The 18417-nt window shown below is 45.4% G+C and overlaps 1 protein-coding gene across 1 annotated transcript in view; it reads left to right on the forward strand.

The window, feature by feature from the left end:
• Positions 1 to 2180: 2180 nt before the first annotated feature.
• The window catches only part of ACSF2 (acyl-CoA synthetase family member 2), a 38229-nt gene continuing 21992 nt past the window's right edge, over positions 2181 to 18417 (forward strand). Inside the window, exons 1-10 of the mRNA XM_026090427.1 lie at positions 2181 to 2218; positions 7057 to 7252; positions 8696 to 8824; positions 9878 to 9931; positions 12931 to 13049; positions 13750 to 13912; positions 14322 to 14417; positions 15549 to 15697; positions 16294 to 16385; positions 17553 to 17629. Of these exons, the coding sequence (XP_025946212.1) occupies positions 2196 to 2218; positions 7057 to 7252; positions 8696 to 8824; positions 9878 to 9931; positions 12931 to 13049; positions 13750 to 13912; positions 14322 to 14417; positions 15549 to 15697; positions 16294 to 16385; positions 17553 to 17629 (1098 nt within the window). The 5' untranslated portion in view covers positions 2181 to 2195. The remainder of the gene's footprint in view (positions 2219 to 7056; positions 7253 to 8695; positions 8825 to 9877; positions 9932 to 12930; positions 13050 to 13749; positions 13913 to 14321; positions 14418 to 15548; positions 15698 to 16293; positions 16386 to 17552; positions 17630 to 18417) is intronic.

The raw sequence follows: 18417 nt of genomic DNA on the forward strand, positions 1-18417 counted from the left end.
ATGGGGGGCGATAGGGGACAGAGGCTGTGGGAACAGGGGGTGGGGGGCTCCGGGGTCAGGGGATGGGGGACTATGGGGAACAGAGGCTATGTGTGATGGGATGGGGGGCTGTGGGGACAGGAGATAGAGGGCTGTGGGGGACTGGGGATGGGGAGCTATAGGGCATATGGGTCTACAGGGCAGGTTCAGAGTGATGTGGGTGCCCAGCCACGTGGGTGCCAGGTGCAAACAGGCCAAAATCAGCTCGGGGTGCTAGAGGCTTTGCTCTTTGCATGTGTTGCTGCGCCTTGGCTCCCATAAAATCCCTCCAAAGTGGTAGGAGACAGGCTGCATCCCTTGGTCTGACCCCCAGTCTGGTGGGGCAGGGACCAGGATTGGGGACGATTCCTGTGTAGCACACAGAGGGGACGCAAACGTGTGCCCCAGGCTGAACTTTCCTTGTGTGACAGCTTCATCCCAACTGCAGTCATGTGAAGCATACTGAATAGCTTTTCCACCTCCCTTTGCCTCTCTGACTTGTGGGCTTCTCCTGGCATTGTCACTGTCCTCGCTGTGGCCATGCAGAGGCTCCCTGGGGTGCAGCTGGCCGTCGGGTGATGCAGGTCACTGGGGTGGGAGCAGGTCTTGGGTGCTGAGGAGCCGCAGAGCTCTTGGGTTCGTTGGTTCCAGCCAGCTCTTTGCCTTGCCTTTGTTCAACGTGGCCTCTTGGGAGAAGCTGGTGGGAAAGGACAGTAATAGAAAAATGCCTAGGTTGGGATGGGAGAGGCTTTGGAGGATTAACTGGCACTCCGAGGTTGCTCCGTACAGGGAGGCATGGTTTCCAGGGAGTAACTCTGCAAAAACTGTAAGGAGCAAATCCTGTTTTTCAGATGCAACATCTAGGTGCTTATTTTCAGCTGGGGTTGAGATGAGGAGTGAGGTGGTTGGTGCCCATGTGGAGCCAAGACTGTGGGCCCAAAATCTGTTCTTATGAAACTGTATCAAGAAGCAAGATGTTAAATTCATTGTAGTTTGGACTCCAGGCCAGAACTGTAAGAAACTGAGGAGCAGAACACATAGCATTTGCATTAAAAAATCAAATGGGGGGAGGGGGAACGCTAAACTCTTGCTCTTTCTAATAACAAAAAAGTTTTTTAAATTCTGCTCTTAGCAGCAAGCAGCTTATCATTTTGGCAGGAGGAGTGCAGAAGGGAAAGGGGCATAGTGGAAAATAAAACCAAAAAGTCAGGGGAATCCAGCATCTGAAAGCTCTGTTAAAGCTCTGGGAAATCTACTATTCCTCAAACCAAAGCAAAGAAAACCAAACTAGTAATTAAAATCTGGTTAACGCTTTACTACAAAGGGTTGTTTTAAAGAGTAAAGAAAAGGTAGAGAGAGAGCTGAGCAGGGTTAATTTCTGCCACCCTTTTATTGCAGTTGTGTTATATGAAAGACCCAAAGCTTGTTGCTTTAGGGAGATAAGGTCCTGGTAAACTTCCCTGAACAAAGGGAACTGGTGGAGGAGTGCGTGAGCCTCTCCTAATAGGAACTTTGTAGTCAGGCTTGTTCCCAAGCCATGGCTGGGCAGGGCCTTTTACACATGTGAACTGGGGATGGCACAGGTCAGGGCCTTTTACACATGTGAAGAGGGGATGGCACAGGTCAGGTCAATGTCCTTCACAGTTGCCAAGCAGGAGCCTTCTTGTGTGCTCACTGTAGGGGCACAGAAGGTTACACCGATGCCTTGCTTCTGAGCAGCCTGGGGCACTGCCCTGTGCTCTTCTCCCTTCCCTTGTGATAATTTCTGTAGAGACAGGTGCAAAATTAAAGGTGGAAAATAAAGCTAGCTATCTTAAATCCACAACTATAAAATGGTAGCTGAGGCTATTCAGAGATAAATACACATAGCTCCTAGGATTGGTCAAGAGTGCTTGTTAAGTCTGGTGGTTTCTGCTTGTCACGATCAGGCAGGAGAGATTTCTGGGCCTTTGAGGATCCAGCTGCCTTCCTTTCACAGGAGACAAGGAGAGGATTGCTTTTTCCCCCCCAGGTCTCTGATGTTTCTCCGTTCAGTTACGCTGCTAAACTCTAAGGTGTGAAAGTTTTGCAGGAGAGGTGAGCGATGGGGTTGGCTTGTTTGCAGGCACTGCAGACTGTTTTGCTGCTGGAATGCGTTGCTAAGAGAAAGCAAATGCTCTCAGGGAGAGTTACATTTAATGGTCTACACTGATATCCAAGGGTGAGTATAGTTTTATTTGCTATCCTCTAGCTGAAGCAGGAAAATAAGAACTGTCATAAGATCAGACCAGGGGGTCACCAGTTTTGTTCCACCTCCAGCAGTACTGATACTGTAACAAAGATGACCAAACAAATTGTTTCCCAATATTATGGACCCTTTCTTTGCAGAGGTCTCTTGAAACATTCTTTCAGATCAGGTATACTTGCTGTTGGCTAGAGGCAGGAGCGAGACAGACCGTACATTATTTTCAGCATGCTGTTACTGATAACGCATGCTTTATGTGTCTGCTTAGTTCCTTCCGTGCTAGACTCTCAAAGTGCTTCCAAGACAGTTTTGTTTTTTCCTACAACTTACATTTTTACCATGGCTAGGAAATGTGATACAGAAAGGCTGAACCGCATGCAAGCACAAGACTAGAATTCAGGGAGGTCTAGTTTGATGACAGCTGTGAATTCTGCTTCCTTAATGTATTTGAGGAAACCATGTGAGGAAGCACTTTGAGAAGAGTTAGTGCATGAGATGTCTTAGGCCCTAATTTCAAAGATGCTGATGTCCTCATTTAGAGGTGTGAATGCTTGGGACTTTTGATAGTAAGCTATGCATGTTTTTGTGCAAGGGGGGGTAACCATCAGTCCTTTCACAGAGGTGTTGGGGTGCAGCATTACAGGGCTTCTTAAAGAAATATTTCACTGTTCTTTGATGTTCTTTCATTCCCATATTTGGGGATAGGGAGGGAGCCATTGCCATGAAGACAGGAGGAGGAACTATCATTTGGCTCTGGATTTGCATGTGCTGAGTGAGGATCAGGCCCTTACACTTTCCTGCAGGAGAGACTTTGTTTAGGACCATGTGAGGAACTCTTGTGTTGTCAAATAAAAAGCCCTCATGCATTTACTGTGAAATTCTGACTCCTCTGAGGTCAGTGAAACCCTTTGGCTCTTCAGGCCTGGAAAATATTGAGAGAGTAAGACTAGAAAGCATGAACAGTCTAGCTGCTTTGCCAAGTCGTGACTGTCAAATATCGCCCCTTTCATTGGCAGTGGTAGCCAACTCTTGAGAGGAAGAAGATTGAGTGCAGGGTGTTGGCAGAGAGCAGCAGTCTGGTTTAACTGGACAGTCTGGATTTTGATTGAATTATCTCACAATTTTTCCTCCTCTCTGCAGTGTCCTCTTGTTTTTTGCAGCCACATAGTGGGGAAATGTGTCAGACCAAATTTTTTACCCATTAGTAGCAGTTCCCTTGGGCGTGAGTCCCCAGAGAAACTGTGCAGGACATGAAATGCTTCTGTTTCCTTGCTTCTGATGCAGCAAAGCACTGAGCCTGCTCAGCTCTCGGTGACCTCAGAGAGTGGCACTCGGGGAAAGTGCTCTTGTGCAACTAGGTCAGCAGTTGCTCTCTGACTGCTCCAGCCTTTTCTTCCCTTCTCAAGCCCTGCAGTGAACTCAGCGTGGGAAGAAGCAGAGGCTTTTTTTCTCTTTCTAAGTTGGTTGATGGGGAGAAATGTGCAGTATTTAGGGACAGATTCTGCTTCCACTGAAACTGGTGGTGACTTGGCCTTTGCTTTGGAGAGTGAGAATGTGCCACTCTCTGCTGACCATCTTTGCAAAGTTGGTGGCATTGCCAGTTTCCTCACCTGCCTTGGCGCTGAGTGCCAATGTGAGTGACTGGAACTGCTTCTTCAGAGCCACCCTACAGCCTTCTGACAGCGACTTGTCTGGTCACAATTTCAAACAGTGTAGGGCCATGTCAGTGCAAGACTGCACTGGTTTTTGTTGCTTTCCTGGGGTCATTCTTCCTTCCCTCAGGTCAGGGAGAGCTTTTTCAACCTTCATAAAAGACTTTTCTTCTGCAGAGCGTTGTTTCATCTCCTAGTTTATTTATGTGCCCTGCCCAGAAACTTTCAAACAATAAAAGATAATTCTGTTTAACGCTTGTCTGATTTTTGTCCTCTCTCCTCCTTCTCTGGCAATACTTCCAACCTCAGTGTAAATTACCCCACAGACTGATATAATAAGTGACTGCATGAATAGAATGAGTGGGAGTTGCACAGCCCTCTGCCATCTGCTGAAAAGGAGTGGGGAAAGAAGGTCTGGTCATCTGCTCAGTTCTTTGAGTAAAACTCCCTCTCAGCAGGTAAAAGCTTGTTTTATGTTTATCACAAGGAAGAACTTGGCCCTTTAGAGCAGGAAGCAACTTGATGCTAGTTTTTGTTTCTTACTGGCAGGACAACAAGTCTTTTGTGATAAATGTCACAAAGATTTTGCAGAATATTAATCCCCTAATGAATGGGAAAAAATTAAGCTCAGGCTGATCTGGTTTTTCTCCCTGGGGGCATGGATCCCCTTCTGTTATACAATGGATCTGCACACAACAAGTTGTCTTCTGAGCTAACGCACCTCAGAAATGATGCTTAACCCTGCCCTTCTTGGTCGTTTCTTAAGTCAAGAATGGAGAGTCTGAGGACGTGGGGGAAAGTGGGGAGAAAGCAGAGGCCTGCAGTCTAGCAGTGCTGGCTGGCTGCTTGAGCAGAGAAGGGATCAGGGGAGGCACAAGTGAAGAGAGAAACTGGGGAGAACAACTGCGGCACTACGACCATTGAGAGCTGTGATCTGAGGGGAGGTTGCAGCTCTTCCACTGAGTGAGATATCTGATGGTCAGACTTCAGTGAAAGCTTTAATGATTTTAAAATGTTCTTCCCCACTTCTCTGCCCACATCCTCTCCTTGCTACCTCTCTTAACTGTGTACTTCCTCTCCAGTTTGGCCTCAGATGCAATTTCTTTGAGCTCCTTTCAAGTGCTCTTGTGGTGCCATTTCTGCCTAGGTTGTTCACCCTCCTGAAATGTCTCTCCTGCTCTCCTTCTTCCGTTGTGTCTCAATGCGTGCAGTAGGTGTAGCCTCCTACTCCACCTTGTAAGCCTGCTTTATTGGCTCTGCACTTCTCTCCCTCATCTCTCTGGTAGCTCCTCATTTTACTGTTGCTGTCTTCAGTGCTATAAACTCTTTGCGGTCTAACTTACAGAGATAGTAAAGCATGTACTGCACGCTTAGTGTTGTATGCACAGACCATTACTTTGCAAATGCATCTCAATTGCAGCTCAACTTCTTTGAACTCTCTTCTTAACAGTTTTTACTCTGCAAGATTAGAACCTCCTATTCCCTGCAGACCTACTTAGAGACAGATAAAATGACAGAACTCTGGCTTTATTTTAACTTTCTTTTTCTGTGTCCCAGTCATCTAATCTTTCCAGTACAGAGAAGCCAATCTAGGGAATTTCCCTAGAAACTGTTTTTATTGTGTACCTTCCAAGCTATTTGCACCTTCTAGCATTGCAGAAAGATCAGAAACTATTACAGTCTCACAGACTGCAAAGTCCATGATCTGTCCAAACAGCCAGAAATATTTGAGGTAGTTTTCACACCAGATGAGTGACTGCAGCGCAGGAAACATTAGGTCTTGCTGGTCCCTTGGGGCTGGTGTGGACTCCTTTACCATCAGTGAGCAGAGCTTGGATTTTGAGGGAAGTGATGGAGGCTTGGCACCCTCTGGATCCACCCGTGCTGCCAGGTAATGTGGACATGTCCAAGTGGGTCAAGTGCTGGGGCTGCTTTGGGGTTATCGAGGAAGTCTATCTGCCCCAGGGCCCTCTGGGCCATAGTAGGTGCTTTCAAAGTGCTTTTGGAGGTCTTTCTGATCTTGTCCTACTGAGGTGGCTGCCTGTGGTTCCCACTAGTGTACTTGAGTCCTGCTGAAGCTCGCTGATGTTGTCTTGGTTTGTTATCAGGCTTCCTGGCAGAGCAGTGTTTGTAGTAAAGTGTCCCTGACATGCAGAGGTAAACGAGAGCACACATGTCTGTCCCTGTGTGTGTCCTTGGTTCTTTCAGGTAGCGTCTATTCTCTCGAAATCTAGAAAAGATGATACCAGCTCTGATGTCTGTGAGCCCTGGAGGGTAGGTCCTGTCCCAAATAGGATGCATTGAGCCATCTTCCTCAGTTTAATGCAGTGTCCCATAGGAAGAGTGGTCATGCTCCATTGTAGTCATGTTTCTGTGGATACAGTTTGTAGGAGGACTTCAGCTCTGTGGTGAGTGTGGCAGATCTCAGCGACTCCTCTTCCCCTGGGTATGGTCCCTTTCTTCAGGGTGTGCCAAGAGGGAGGTGGTAACATGGTATGCTAAGGGCTGCTGGTGGGGAGTGCCAAGTCGGGTGACTCAGCACTGTTTGAAGTGCAGGCTGTTCGTTTGTGTTGGTTTTTGGTTGTACTATCTGACTGCTGAAACACTCGTTGCACTGATGCAAAGCAAGAGCTCTGCTGACTTCAGGCGGGCTGCTCTGCTTACGCCTGCTGGGAGCGAGCCCTTTGATTCCTGAGGGAAACCCCCTCTGCCTTTGTTTGGCCCGTTCAGCTTGCCATTTTACAGCGCAGTCTTAATTCTGGTTAGAGCTCAAGACAGAGGATTTCAGACTAGAACAGCTTAAGGAGAGGCTACAAGGATGACCCAGGGTTGAATTGTCAAGAATTTCAAATCACATGCATTATTCCTGGTACTATAGGCCAATTGATAATCCCTCCTGGGATTATTAGGCTGGAAGGATTGTATTGGTGGGTTATATTAAAAATATACTGTCTTGTAACCAGACTCCTGATCTGAACCTCGTGGCTTGGGTTTGGCATTTGGATCTTACATTACAGTGCAGCAAAGTCAGTGAGGTAAGGTAGGATGACATCCTAAATAAGGATTCAAAATAAAGTGGGATGGTCACCTGAGGAGTGGGTCTGGGACAGCAGAGAGAACCCTTCCGGCATCTGTCTCACAGCTTATTCTTTTCTTTTACAGTGCCCTACACACGAGGATATCCTCTACGACCCCTAGAGTGACCAACAGCTATGTCCAAGGCACCTTAGACRTCCCACTTCTCACCAAAACTGTGGGCCAGTGCCTGGATGAGACAGTCCAGCGGTTTCCCGACCGTGATGCCTTGGTGTTCTCCCGGGACGGGGTTCGGAAAACGTTTGCTCAGCTCAAAGAGGAAGTGAGTGCCAAGTTTGTCTGTCAGACAATGCATGCCAATAGGTAATAGCAGTAACAGGCATAACTGAGAAGTCCGACATGACTTCATCAGTCAGCTGAGCAAACACTTAAGCTTGTCCTATCCGGATCTTCATCCTGGTTCTGAGCGCCTCGAGTAAACGTCTAATGAGTGTGTGCTATGCTTGTCTTCCTTAYGAGTCGTGAGGTCAGAGGGAGAAGACAGAGTATATGCAACATGCTTGCTGCATATCACAGGTTGAACTCTCATACTTAATAAATCAGATAGTGGTGATAATTTTATGAGAGTGGAGTCATGATGTTTTTTCAGCTGGGGTCAGCTCTAGCTCTTGTATTAGTCAAGACTTTGACTTGAGAAAACCTGAGCATGTAAAAGTTTCTAGTTCTGGTGCAAGTGAAACTGTAAGCAAAGTCAGGGATTTGATCTCAATACACAGCGTGTGGGTATATCTGTGCGTATGTCTGTATGTGTTCGTGTACATACAAATGCATGTTTATATGCATTCTGAATGGAGGGACAAATTTGCAAAGATAACCAGATGGAAAGTTTCTATTAAATACATAATATGATCTTGAATAGGAAGAATTGGTTTGTGTTTTTTGTTTTTGTTTTTAGATTTACTAGCCTTTTGTTTAAATCCATGCAGATAGATAAAATTAGCAAAGTTCACCGTAATTTAGAAAAGTAAACTATAACTCAAAACTAAACTGGAGAATAGCTATTCCTTGAATTCATACCTCCTACAAGGTAGATTTCATAATGATAATTTCATAAATTCATTTGAAAACATCATGAGAAAATATAAGAACTATCCTGAATACCTCGGAATGTTTATATACGTGCACACACACCTGAAACATACTTGCCATCTTGCAGAATAAAGTAGTGATATTAATGTAGTGGCTGAATTCAAATTCATGGGGATAGGAACTCAAATCCAGACTGGTCAAAAGTCTCTTGGTACTATTCCCTTCATCTGAGTTGTTTTAGAAGTAAGCAATATTTGCAGAATGGAGGCAGATCCATCTTTGTGCACGGGCCCAGCACACAAATAAAGCTTAGTCCTGTTTCAAGTTTAACAAGAAGCTAGACATTAAATAGCCTTTGACTGGGCAAGAATTAATTTGCAAATACTTGTAGATATTTGCCTATTGTGGATTCCTTCCTGCTTTTCTTTATTGTTCCAAGTTTGCTACTTTTATGCTTTCAGTCAGCTTGCTGAATAGGGGCTGATCTGTCCTCTGTCTCTCAGAAGCACTGCAGCAATAAGCTGACAGACTGTGCTGTAGAGGTACATTCTGTCTGATTTCAGTTGTTAAGATTATGCTTTTCTCCCAGAAAGTATTGCTGGAAATGTATATCCCCTGATGGAGACTGTCTGTGATCTTCCTACCAAGCCCCAGGCATTTGTCTTGTATTTTACAGGTAGACCAAGCAGCAGCTGGACTTCTGGCTCTTGGCCTGAAGAAAGGAGACCGGTTAGGAATGTGGGGTCCCAATAAATACGAGTGGGCTCTCATGCAGTTTGCAACTGCTCAGGCAGGAATCATCCTGGTAAGGAACTTGCTGTGTCTGAGTGTCTGGGTCTTTAGCTGTGGCCTGGGAAAGGAGATGTAAACAAAGATATAAATGGAGATCTCGGAGAATAAAATTTGTTTGACTCTTTTTCCACCATAATGTTACTGAGGTCAGTATTTAAACAAGACCTGTGTAGCCCTCTCAGTCTTTATCCTGCAGTACCTAGGAAGGCAGACTGCAGAGCTAAGACGAAGGAGCAGCAAGAAATGAATTGCTGTGAAATGTCTTTCAGCCACTGATGATAGATGGAAACATCCTAGCCTACAGGCTAGGGTCATTTTTGTGTAACATGCTGCTGTCCTAAACAGTTGTTATCAGTTATTTAGCTCCCTCCTCAATATGATCCCAATTGCTTCATGATGCAAAATGCTCTTTTAATAACCTGTTCCARGCTGCATATTCCAGAAAGCCATTTTTCCTGTGATAGTATCGCCTAGCAATTCACTGAAATGTATCTTGTTTAGACAGTGTCCTGTGGGAAGGACTGTGCTGTACCTTCCAGGATATTTTCTTCATCATTTTTCATCCCAGTGTCTGATAAGGGACAGTGACAGAGTGGATGAGCATGGCTCAATATAAACCTGATAGTTTAACTCAGCTCCTGTGGCCAAAACTGCTTCTGCTGAGAGCTGTGCTGGAGGAAGCTGGTATTTTGCTTGTTGTCCATTAGGAAACCTAGCTTGCCCTTGAGTTTTGAATGTCTTCAGTTTCATTGATTGAATGTCTGCCTGGGAAAAAGGAGGCCTGGTTTCTGTTCCCATGTTCCCACCTCTCTTGTGGCTCTCTGTCTCATGCAAATCTCTTCCCTTTTTTGCTTTTTTTTTTTTTTTTTTTTTTTACTATTGTGCAAACATGGGAGTTAGAGAACTTTCCTTACGGTGCTCTCCTTAGTTCTGCATGTCAGACAGTGAGAGAGGTTTTGAATACAGCTCGTCCCCGGGAGAACTTTTCACCTGGAATGTGTGTTAGGAGAGAGAGTTTTCAAGGCAGCATCAACTCTGATTAACCCTCTTGTTTCTCTCTATTTAGGTATCTGTGAATCCAGCGTATCAGGCCCGTGAGCTGGAGTTTGTGATCAGGAAGGTTTGTATGGCAGTCTGTTTATGCTACTTGATTTCTTGTGAGAACCCTTAAAAGCAGCAGTCTGCTAAAGGCAGAGGATAGTTGGGGCGTGATACAGAGAGATGAACTTCTGCTTGAACACTTGGGTGCATCACAGAGGTGGGGAGAGATGGCTGGAGAGCAAGGACTGGTGGTGACCATGTAACAGGAACACCACCACACAGTGACCGTGTGTGTGAAACTACAGTTAAATGGTCACTAGTTGCTGTTTCCAGTGGCTGCCACTCCACCATTTGACAGAGAGGTTTCTCCATCCTTCACATTCCTCTCTCTCTCTCCCCCTCTCTCTGCCAAACATCATTTACTGCCAATATTATGCCAATAATAATAATAATCATACATGCCGGTAATCATTTACTAGGGAAAGAGGAAAACCACAGGAGCTAAATATCTAACGCAGGGACCTTTCTACCCAAGAAGCTGCCGGTCAGGATAGCAGAGGCTATGTAGTAACACAGTATGACTGCAATCTCTTGGGGCAGCATCTATTTTAGATCAGTTCTAACTTGTCCACACCCATACCCTGACTCCAGCTGTGCTTGGTCTGTTCTGGAGCGAGAACACAAGCTGACCCCGAGGGAACCAGGCGGGGCCATCCTGCCTTCCCTGAAGTCTGGAACAGATATCACAGTCTGCGATTTTACTCTTAAAAGTGCAAAGGAGGAAGGCTCACAAAGTACCGGCCTACTGGCAGCTAGATTTCTCCTCCCCAGCTATGTCCTAGGTTTTGTTGGCCTGGTATGAGTCTTACATTTTTGTCGCTGTTTGACATCTTGCTGCTGTCTGATTGTCACTGCCTCTGCTACTCTCGTATACCTGCCTGGGTTTCAGAGTTCGGTGGCAATGTGCAGAGCACCAATCAATTTGAACCATTACAGAATTTTTAGCTCCAGTAATGAGGAATTCAGGCTATTAAACATTTAACCCCAGGGTTAATTTTTAGTCAAATTAAGAGGCTAACCTGCACTTGTCTGGCTTGTTCAGCTTTAAATCAAAAGTCAATATTAAAGAGCTGGGACCACATCTGGGTCCTTCAGCACCATCCTTATTTGTGCCTTATTTGAGCTAAACAGAAGTGCAAAGTTTCTAGCAACTAAGAGATTTTTCTCTTGCGTCAGGGCCTCTGGAATTTGGTTGTTGGGCTGCAGTTTGAACTCCCATTTCATCCTTCATTTAATCCTCCTATTGCAGCCTCACCATTGTCCCTCCTGTTTTCATGCATTAAAACCGGACATGCTGTGGTGAACCGCTTTCTCTTCCTGTCATGGTGTCTCCCTGCTTCTCATACAAGGTGGAAATGTAGGCTCAGATGTCACAGAGTCAAAGTGAAGGTGGTAACATCTACCTGCGTCTAGGATAGCTGACAATGGACAGTTTTCATAATGACATTGCACTTCCTGTTTGTATTTGGAATACAAGTCTTTCCCGTCTCTGTTCATGACTTTCATTCTGTACATCACTCTTGAGACAACAGTAGTTTGCTTTTCTTCCAGTGGGACTTGGCTTTTGTTTTCATTTCCACATTTTTATGTCAGATTTTGCTCTGATTTTCTGCTCTAGTGTAAACGTAGAGTGACCCCACCAGAGCTGCTGCTTACTGATGGAGTACAAGCTAAGAACAGAATGTGCTTCAGCTTCTTTGGGAATTACACGTAGCTCACCCTCCCTGGTTCTCTAGTGTTCTCGAATTCCCTTGTACCTTTGGCACTGGGATCTCTTTTTTTCCCTCATCCCTCCCTAATTCTTTTTCTCAGATGATCATATTTGCCTATCACACAACTAAAACCCTGCAGACTTCAGGGCTTTGCCTGTTGGAACCTGTCAGCCTGGCCAGTCCCTTTTCTGCCACAGCAGCTTGCCTTCCTCCACTGTATACAGCAGTAAATACTGAATATTCATTCTTCCTCCATTTCTGCTGTTGTATTTCCAGGGCTTTGTAAAAGCAAACTGATCGTGACTTTTGTATTACAGGTCCTTTGAAGAAGGGTCTACTGCCAATCAGGTTGACACAATATAGAAAATGCCTGGCTAGAGAACCTTTTCTCATGTAGCATCTGCCTTGCAAACTCCTCTCCTCACGTAGCATCTGTTTTGCAAAGCTAGTTAAATAAGAATTGTAGTTTGAGGTGACTAACAGTGAAAAGTTACAAAGCCCCAAATAGCCCAGAACAGACATGGTCCCCTGGGTTCCTGGCATACTGTTCCAGAAAACAGAGCAAATGTTTGTCTTCCCTTCTGACAAACCCCAGAGAGTACTTAAAAATAATTTATTGTTGCAGCCTTGGACTCCTTATTTCATGGACTCTGGGAAAATAAAGAAAACATACGAGTAAATCATTTCTGTAAATAGTTAATGTGACAAGAATGCACTTTTAGAAGATGAAAGCAATTTGCAAATCTGGATCAAATTCAGCCTATCGGCTCTGCTGAAAAGTATAAAGAAATCCTTGGAAAAATTAACATGCTTTGTTTCAGTATTATGTAAATGAAAAGTTGAATGAAAAATGTTTTACTTTTCAGAATTGCAACACTTTTAAAAGAGGTGGAAAAAGCTTAGGAAATTGTACTACAGAAGGCTTGGTTTGTCATGAGAGGCAGTCTTTAGGTTATTATGCTGAGGTTCCTCAAACATTCTCATTTCAGATTAACTCAAATTAAAACTTTTTCATATTTTTTTACTGGCCTTTGTGTTAGTGGTGAGGATCTTTGAACTGCTGTGCACCATGGCTCCTGCAAGACAGGTGTTAAAAAGCTTAGCCGGGAGAGAGGTCATTGTATCAGGTGTTCACAGAAACAGGTCATGGAGAAAATTCCCCTGAAGCGTTAGTGGCTAACCCTTGGTGTGTGGGGTCACAGGGCTGCACGCATTCCTGTGTCAGCAGTGACGTGACTGCCAATGCCGGAGAATCCTGAGCATCAACCCAGTGTGACTTCTGATGAATTTCTGTCTCCCTTCACAGGTTGGCTGTAAGGCACTGGTGTTTCCCACTCAATTTAAAACACAGAAATACTATGATATCCTAAAGCAGGCATGTCCTGAGCTAGAGAAATCCAGTCCGGGGGGAATAAAGAGCAAAAGGTGAGTTAGGAACATCTGGTTATCTTTTCACTGATCTCACGGCTGGGTCCTGCCTCACGTCCCCTCAGCTGCATATCTCAGGCTAGTCGATTCTAGTGAAGGAGGGACCCACACAGATACCTCTGTATGTAGGATTTTATTCCCTGACGAGGGAAGCTTGCAGTCACTTTGTGGACCTTAGACAGGGCCAAGAAGGATGCAGGTAACATCTCCTCAAACCCATGATCTACTGCAGATACTTTATCAGGCAGTGCTAATGCAGTTCCTAGAGCTCCTAGTAAATCCAGCTCCTCCTGCTACTGCAGCAGAGTGCCAGCTGAGCACCTGGAGACACCCCAAGCTGCTGCCTGATAACATCTGGGCATCACTGCTCTTTCCCTGCTTGGGATTCAGCCATCACCCCCTTCAACTAAAGGGGCCTTCATGGATGTTCAGCTCAGCTGAACATTTTGGATAAAAGCACACAATTCCTCTGCTGTAACGTGGATTCCAGATTTGGAAACAGAGGTAAGACGAATCCTTGGATGTGTGTGCCCTGTGTAAACTGTCATAATCTACTTTTTCTTGTGCTTAGGTAGTTGGGTCTCATCTGAGGAGAACAGGTTTGCTGTCCTGGAGGTTTGCCCTGACCAGTGCACAGCTATCCAGGCAAGTTCTCTGCTTGCACTGTTATTGCTGATGGTATTTTTCTTCCTACCAGGCTACCTGACTTATCCATTGTCATTATGGTGGACTCCAAGCTGCCTGGCACCTTCCACATGAGCGAGGTGATGCAGGCTGGGGACAGCAGCCATATCAAGCAGCTAAGAGCCCTGCAGCAGACCCTGTCCTGCAATGAGCCCATCAACATCCAGTTCACTTCAGTAGGTGCTCCTGCCTGCTCCGGGCCTTGGGGTTGGGTCCCTCACAGTGGGTGCAGGGAAGGACAGCAGTGCAGAGCATCCCTTTCCCTTTGCCTTCTGCCTTCTGAGACCAAATCCTGGTTCTATCCTCTTTCAGCCTTCCGGTATAGGATGGAGAAAGTGTTTTAGGATTTCTCCCTTACTTTTTCCCTTCTTTCTGCTCAGCCCTTTGTCAAGGGCTGATGAAGATGAGAGGCTGTTATGTGGAGGGGAGGGAAAAAAAAAAAAAAAAGACTAAGACTCCCAGGTCTGAAGGGAGAATTAAGCACAAGATTGCACCAAAATCTTTGCCTGGGAAATTGTGCCAAAGAACCGTGTACCTCATCCTCTGAAAGGATGGCGTTATCCCAGAATGGCCTGTGTCTTGCAGGGGACAACAGGAAGCCCTAAAGGAGCCACCCTCTCTCATAGAAACATTGTGAATAATGCCAATCTGATCGGCCTGAGACTGGGGATCTCGGAGCAGGTGGGTCTTTCGGTGAGAACCCGGGGCTGGGGTAGTCTCTCTAGTGCCTCAGTGAGACCAAATATTTGGAGAAAGCTGATGCTTGCTCAGTGGAAAGGCAGGATGTTTTGCTGCAAATGGTATGGAGGGATACTGAGTGCATTAAAGAGGAGCTGTGTGAATGTAGAGAAACAGGAACTCTCAGGAGGCTGAGGTTGGTTGGTTGGGTTYTTTTGTACCAAACAGCTCGAGCCTTGCAAGTAGCAAATTTCTCCAGATCAACACTTCCATAGCCTACAGATGGCAGGACCTCTAGTCCAAAAGTTTCTCTGTGTCTTCCATCATAATGTTTTTATTTTTACTGAAACTGAAGTGTTTTGAATAAAAAAAATAAAAACCTCATTTATGATACCTTTTTATGGGAAAAAGATTGTGGATCACTTTCCATTTTGGTGAATATTCATTTCAGACAGTTATGGGACTCTAAAGGTTAGCTTTGAATTCTATTGAATGAAGTTTTAAAATTTATTTTGCATAACTTCATTTCATGTCATGTACGCAGTCTTGTTAATCTTATCAGGATATATATGACCTAGTTGCTGAAGTTTTCTGTTTTTAGTTCCTTTTAAAAATCATTAGGAGCAAATATTTTCTTTTGAAGTTCCAGAGTAGTTTATTATAACACAACTGCCTTGATCCAGAAAAAAACATGGGTTGTTTCAATCAGTCTTCAGAGCCTTTAGTGTTTTATTTTTTTTAAAACAAAGTAATATTAATAGCATGTGTCAGGTCCTGCATGGTATATATTTCATACCTGTTGTAGCATTGCTGCTCTTCTCTTCTGGCATGTCATGAAATAATGTGGAAGTAAAATCAGACTGAAAAGTCCAACATGGAAATGAAATTGCAGAATTCCAGAATGAAATTTTGACATGAAAAATTTCCTAAGCTGGTTTTTACTAAATGCAAGAATTGCCAGCAGTAGTGTTTCCACCTAATGGGAACAAAGACGAATGTCAAATTTCCAGCAGGTTTTAAATGAAACAGGGAAACTGCTCTGTTCAGATCTGTGTGCTCCAGCTGTGAGGTGTACTARCCATGGACTGGAAGATCTCATCTCCTCACTATTGTCTTTGTTTGGCTTGATCCCAGGACTATCGTGTTGGCCTCCCTGCACCCCTCTATCATTGTCTGGGGTCTGTAGGAGGCTGCATGGTGACGGCTCTGCATGGCTCCTCCACCATCTTCTCATCTCCAAGTTTTGAGGGAAAGGCTGCACTGGAGGCAGTGTCGAGAGAGAAGTGAGCATTTTTGTGTCTTCTTGCTGTAGAAGAATTCAACATCACGTGGTGGTGCTTTCTTACCTTGTCTCAGCTGGCAGGCCATTGCTCACATCCTCTTCCTTCCCACTATGGCAGAGGCATGTTGTCTGGGATATATTTGCAAAGGCACTTTAGGAGCCTAAGTCACTTCTCTGAGTCCTGTCTTCTCCAACTATGCTTAGGAGTTTGTTATACTTCTCTTTTCCCAAGAATAAAGGGATCCTTCTGGTCCCTGCTAAAGGTAGGGACTTGCCTGGGATGCATAGCGTCTTCTTAGTCTTCCTGTTATGGCTGGTGTYTTTTACATCTAGCCGCCTGCCCTCTTCCTCTAAATCTAGTTCTGATGCTGAAGTAGCTGCRTTTCCAGGTTGCTCTCCACATGTAGCTTGTAAAACAAAGGTGCTACAGTTGTGTATGCACACACGCACGCATATAGTGATGAGCAACACCTCTGTTACCCCTGCCTCTGTGCCCCTGCCTYGGTGGCACCAAGTACAGTGAGAAGCAGGGTATTAAGTCGTTACTGAACCAGGTTCTAACTCTTCAGCTTTGCCTTTTCTCTTCCCTTCTTTAAGATGCTCCTTTTTGCATGGCACTCCAACCATGTTTATAGACATGCTCTCCCAGCCAGACTTTGACTCCTACGACCTGTCATCCCTCCGGGGAGGTAAGTCTGACAAMCCAAAGAGAAAATGGCAAAACCCTGAGCAATTGGATATTACTGGCTCCCCGCTGGGAGGGAGGTCAGCAGTGGGTTGTTCATTCATTAAGCTTTGTGAGCAAATCCCTCTTCCGGAGGGAAGAGTTATGTTGCATGAACTTTGTGTTTCTCTATTAATTTGATGCCACATTTCCTTTCCTTGGGGTTTTTTGATTAATTCCATATTTTTAACACTCTTCTCTGTCTTRAGGCAGTCTGGAGAAGGACCCTTCTGTTTTATTTGCTAGAGGGTGCTGGGAAGCCTGCTTTTGCTCGACTCCTATACCACCAGCAACCACCATGTGGCAGCAGGCACCTTGTGTGCTTTAGGGAATGCACACAGCCTAAAGCAGAGCTGTGCTGTGATGGGCAGCAGAGTGCCCTGACCTAAAGTGTCCTGCCTGTTTTTAAAATCATTCATATAAGTGATTGAAAACGTGTGATAAAGTGTGCTGGAGCTTTCTCTCTTATCTTGGACAGCCTCAGATATAGCTGAGCACAACAGCTGAAGCAGGGAGACCCCTTGCCCTTTTGAGGCATCAGCAGCACTGAGAAAGATGGTGCTGGAACACAAAGAAGCACCTAGACAGATTATCTGATCATCTCTGTTATGTGAGAAATGATCCTGTCTTCTCTCATTCCTCAGAAAAGCCTGTTTAGCACTCTGCTGTCTTCCTCTGTCATCCTAGGTCATATTTGAACAGGGGAAAATGTGKTCTGGCCTTTCCCTAAAGGACTGGTCTCCTCAAGGTAGAGGGAAAGCTTTTTATTTCTGTGGTGGTGATGGTCTGTGGGAGTGTTTTTGTCCTGCTAAGAGTCTGTGCCTGTTTCTGCTCTGAATCTTTCCTTTTCTGGAACTGCAGCTTGGACTGGGTTTGTGCTATAGAGTTTATTTTCCTGACGAGTGAACTCTGCCAACCCTTAATTCATACAGGCAAACTGGCCTTACTGCTGCAGTGTTTGCTTCTAGAATAACTAGGACCTGTATCCATAAAAATAGAAAGTATTTTGACAGGAACCGGTGTATCCCAAAGGTCTTGCCAGCATTTAGATCTGGGAGTGCAGAACCTCCTGAAGGAGTGCTTCTGTGGATAGATGGTCTCCAAGACAGTCATCTTTCCCTCTTTCTTCCAGGAATCATTGCAGGTTCCCCTGTTCCTCCCGAGATCATGAAGATGATTATGACGAAGATGCACATGCCAGAGCTTGTGGTGAGTCACAGTTGCTGTGACTAGAGCTACCTGTGTTGTTTGTCATGCTGAGACCCTGCATGTGTGCACTTCTGCACCACAGTGGTGCCAAACATTTCCTGAGCTGCAATGATCAGGGATGGTGGGAACATGGGCTTGAGGCTGGGCTGAGCAGGTGAAGATGGAGTAAAGCTGGAAGGACGAAGTGGGATTGCTTGGTAGCTGGTGGGGTGTCTGGAGAGGAAGCCTTATAAGAAGGGAAGATGCTGCATTCAGTGTTGTAAGCTGAGCTTCTGCTGATGTATTTCAAAGTTTGTAAACCCTTCTGTTTCCTCATTGTACATGCTGCAAGGATGAATTATTATGGAAGAGGCATTTCTGATCTGTATTGGTGTGGGTGGATGCACACGCTCGTTTTGCTGCGGAACTGGCAGGTTTCTTTCACCATCTTGGATTGCACGCAGATGTTAAACCTTGTGCACGTTACGCATCTGAGACCCTGAGCATGAGAACAGTAAAAGCATCACCAACCCTTGCGTTGTCATAGCTGCAGTGTGTGCCAGAGCCGGAGTGCTTGTACTCCATGGCATGTCTGTGCACCCTCAACCCTGGGCATGTCCTGCATGTGGCGGGGGGACAGGACATCAGTGAGCAGGTCCCTGGGACTCTGGGTGACACGTTTTGTAGGGAGGTGCAGAAGAGCTGGAGTGTGTCACAGATGCCTGCTCATTTGATGTCTGACAAACAGATTTTACTCTTAAGGAGCGTGTGAGTGTGTGCCTGTGCGAGTGTGTGCCTGTGCATGAATG

The sequence above is a fragment of the Apteryx rowi genome, unplaced genomic scaffold, assembly GCF_003343035.1.
Source record: "Apteryx rowi isolate R43461 unplaced genomic scaffold, aptRow1 scaffold_86, whole genome shotgun sequence".
Lineage (NCBI taxonomy): Eukaryota > Metazoa > Chordata > Aves > Apterygiformes > Apterygidae > Apteryx > Apteryx rowi.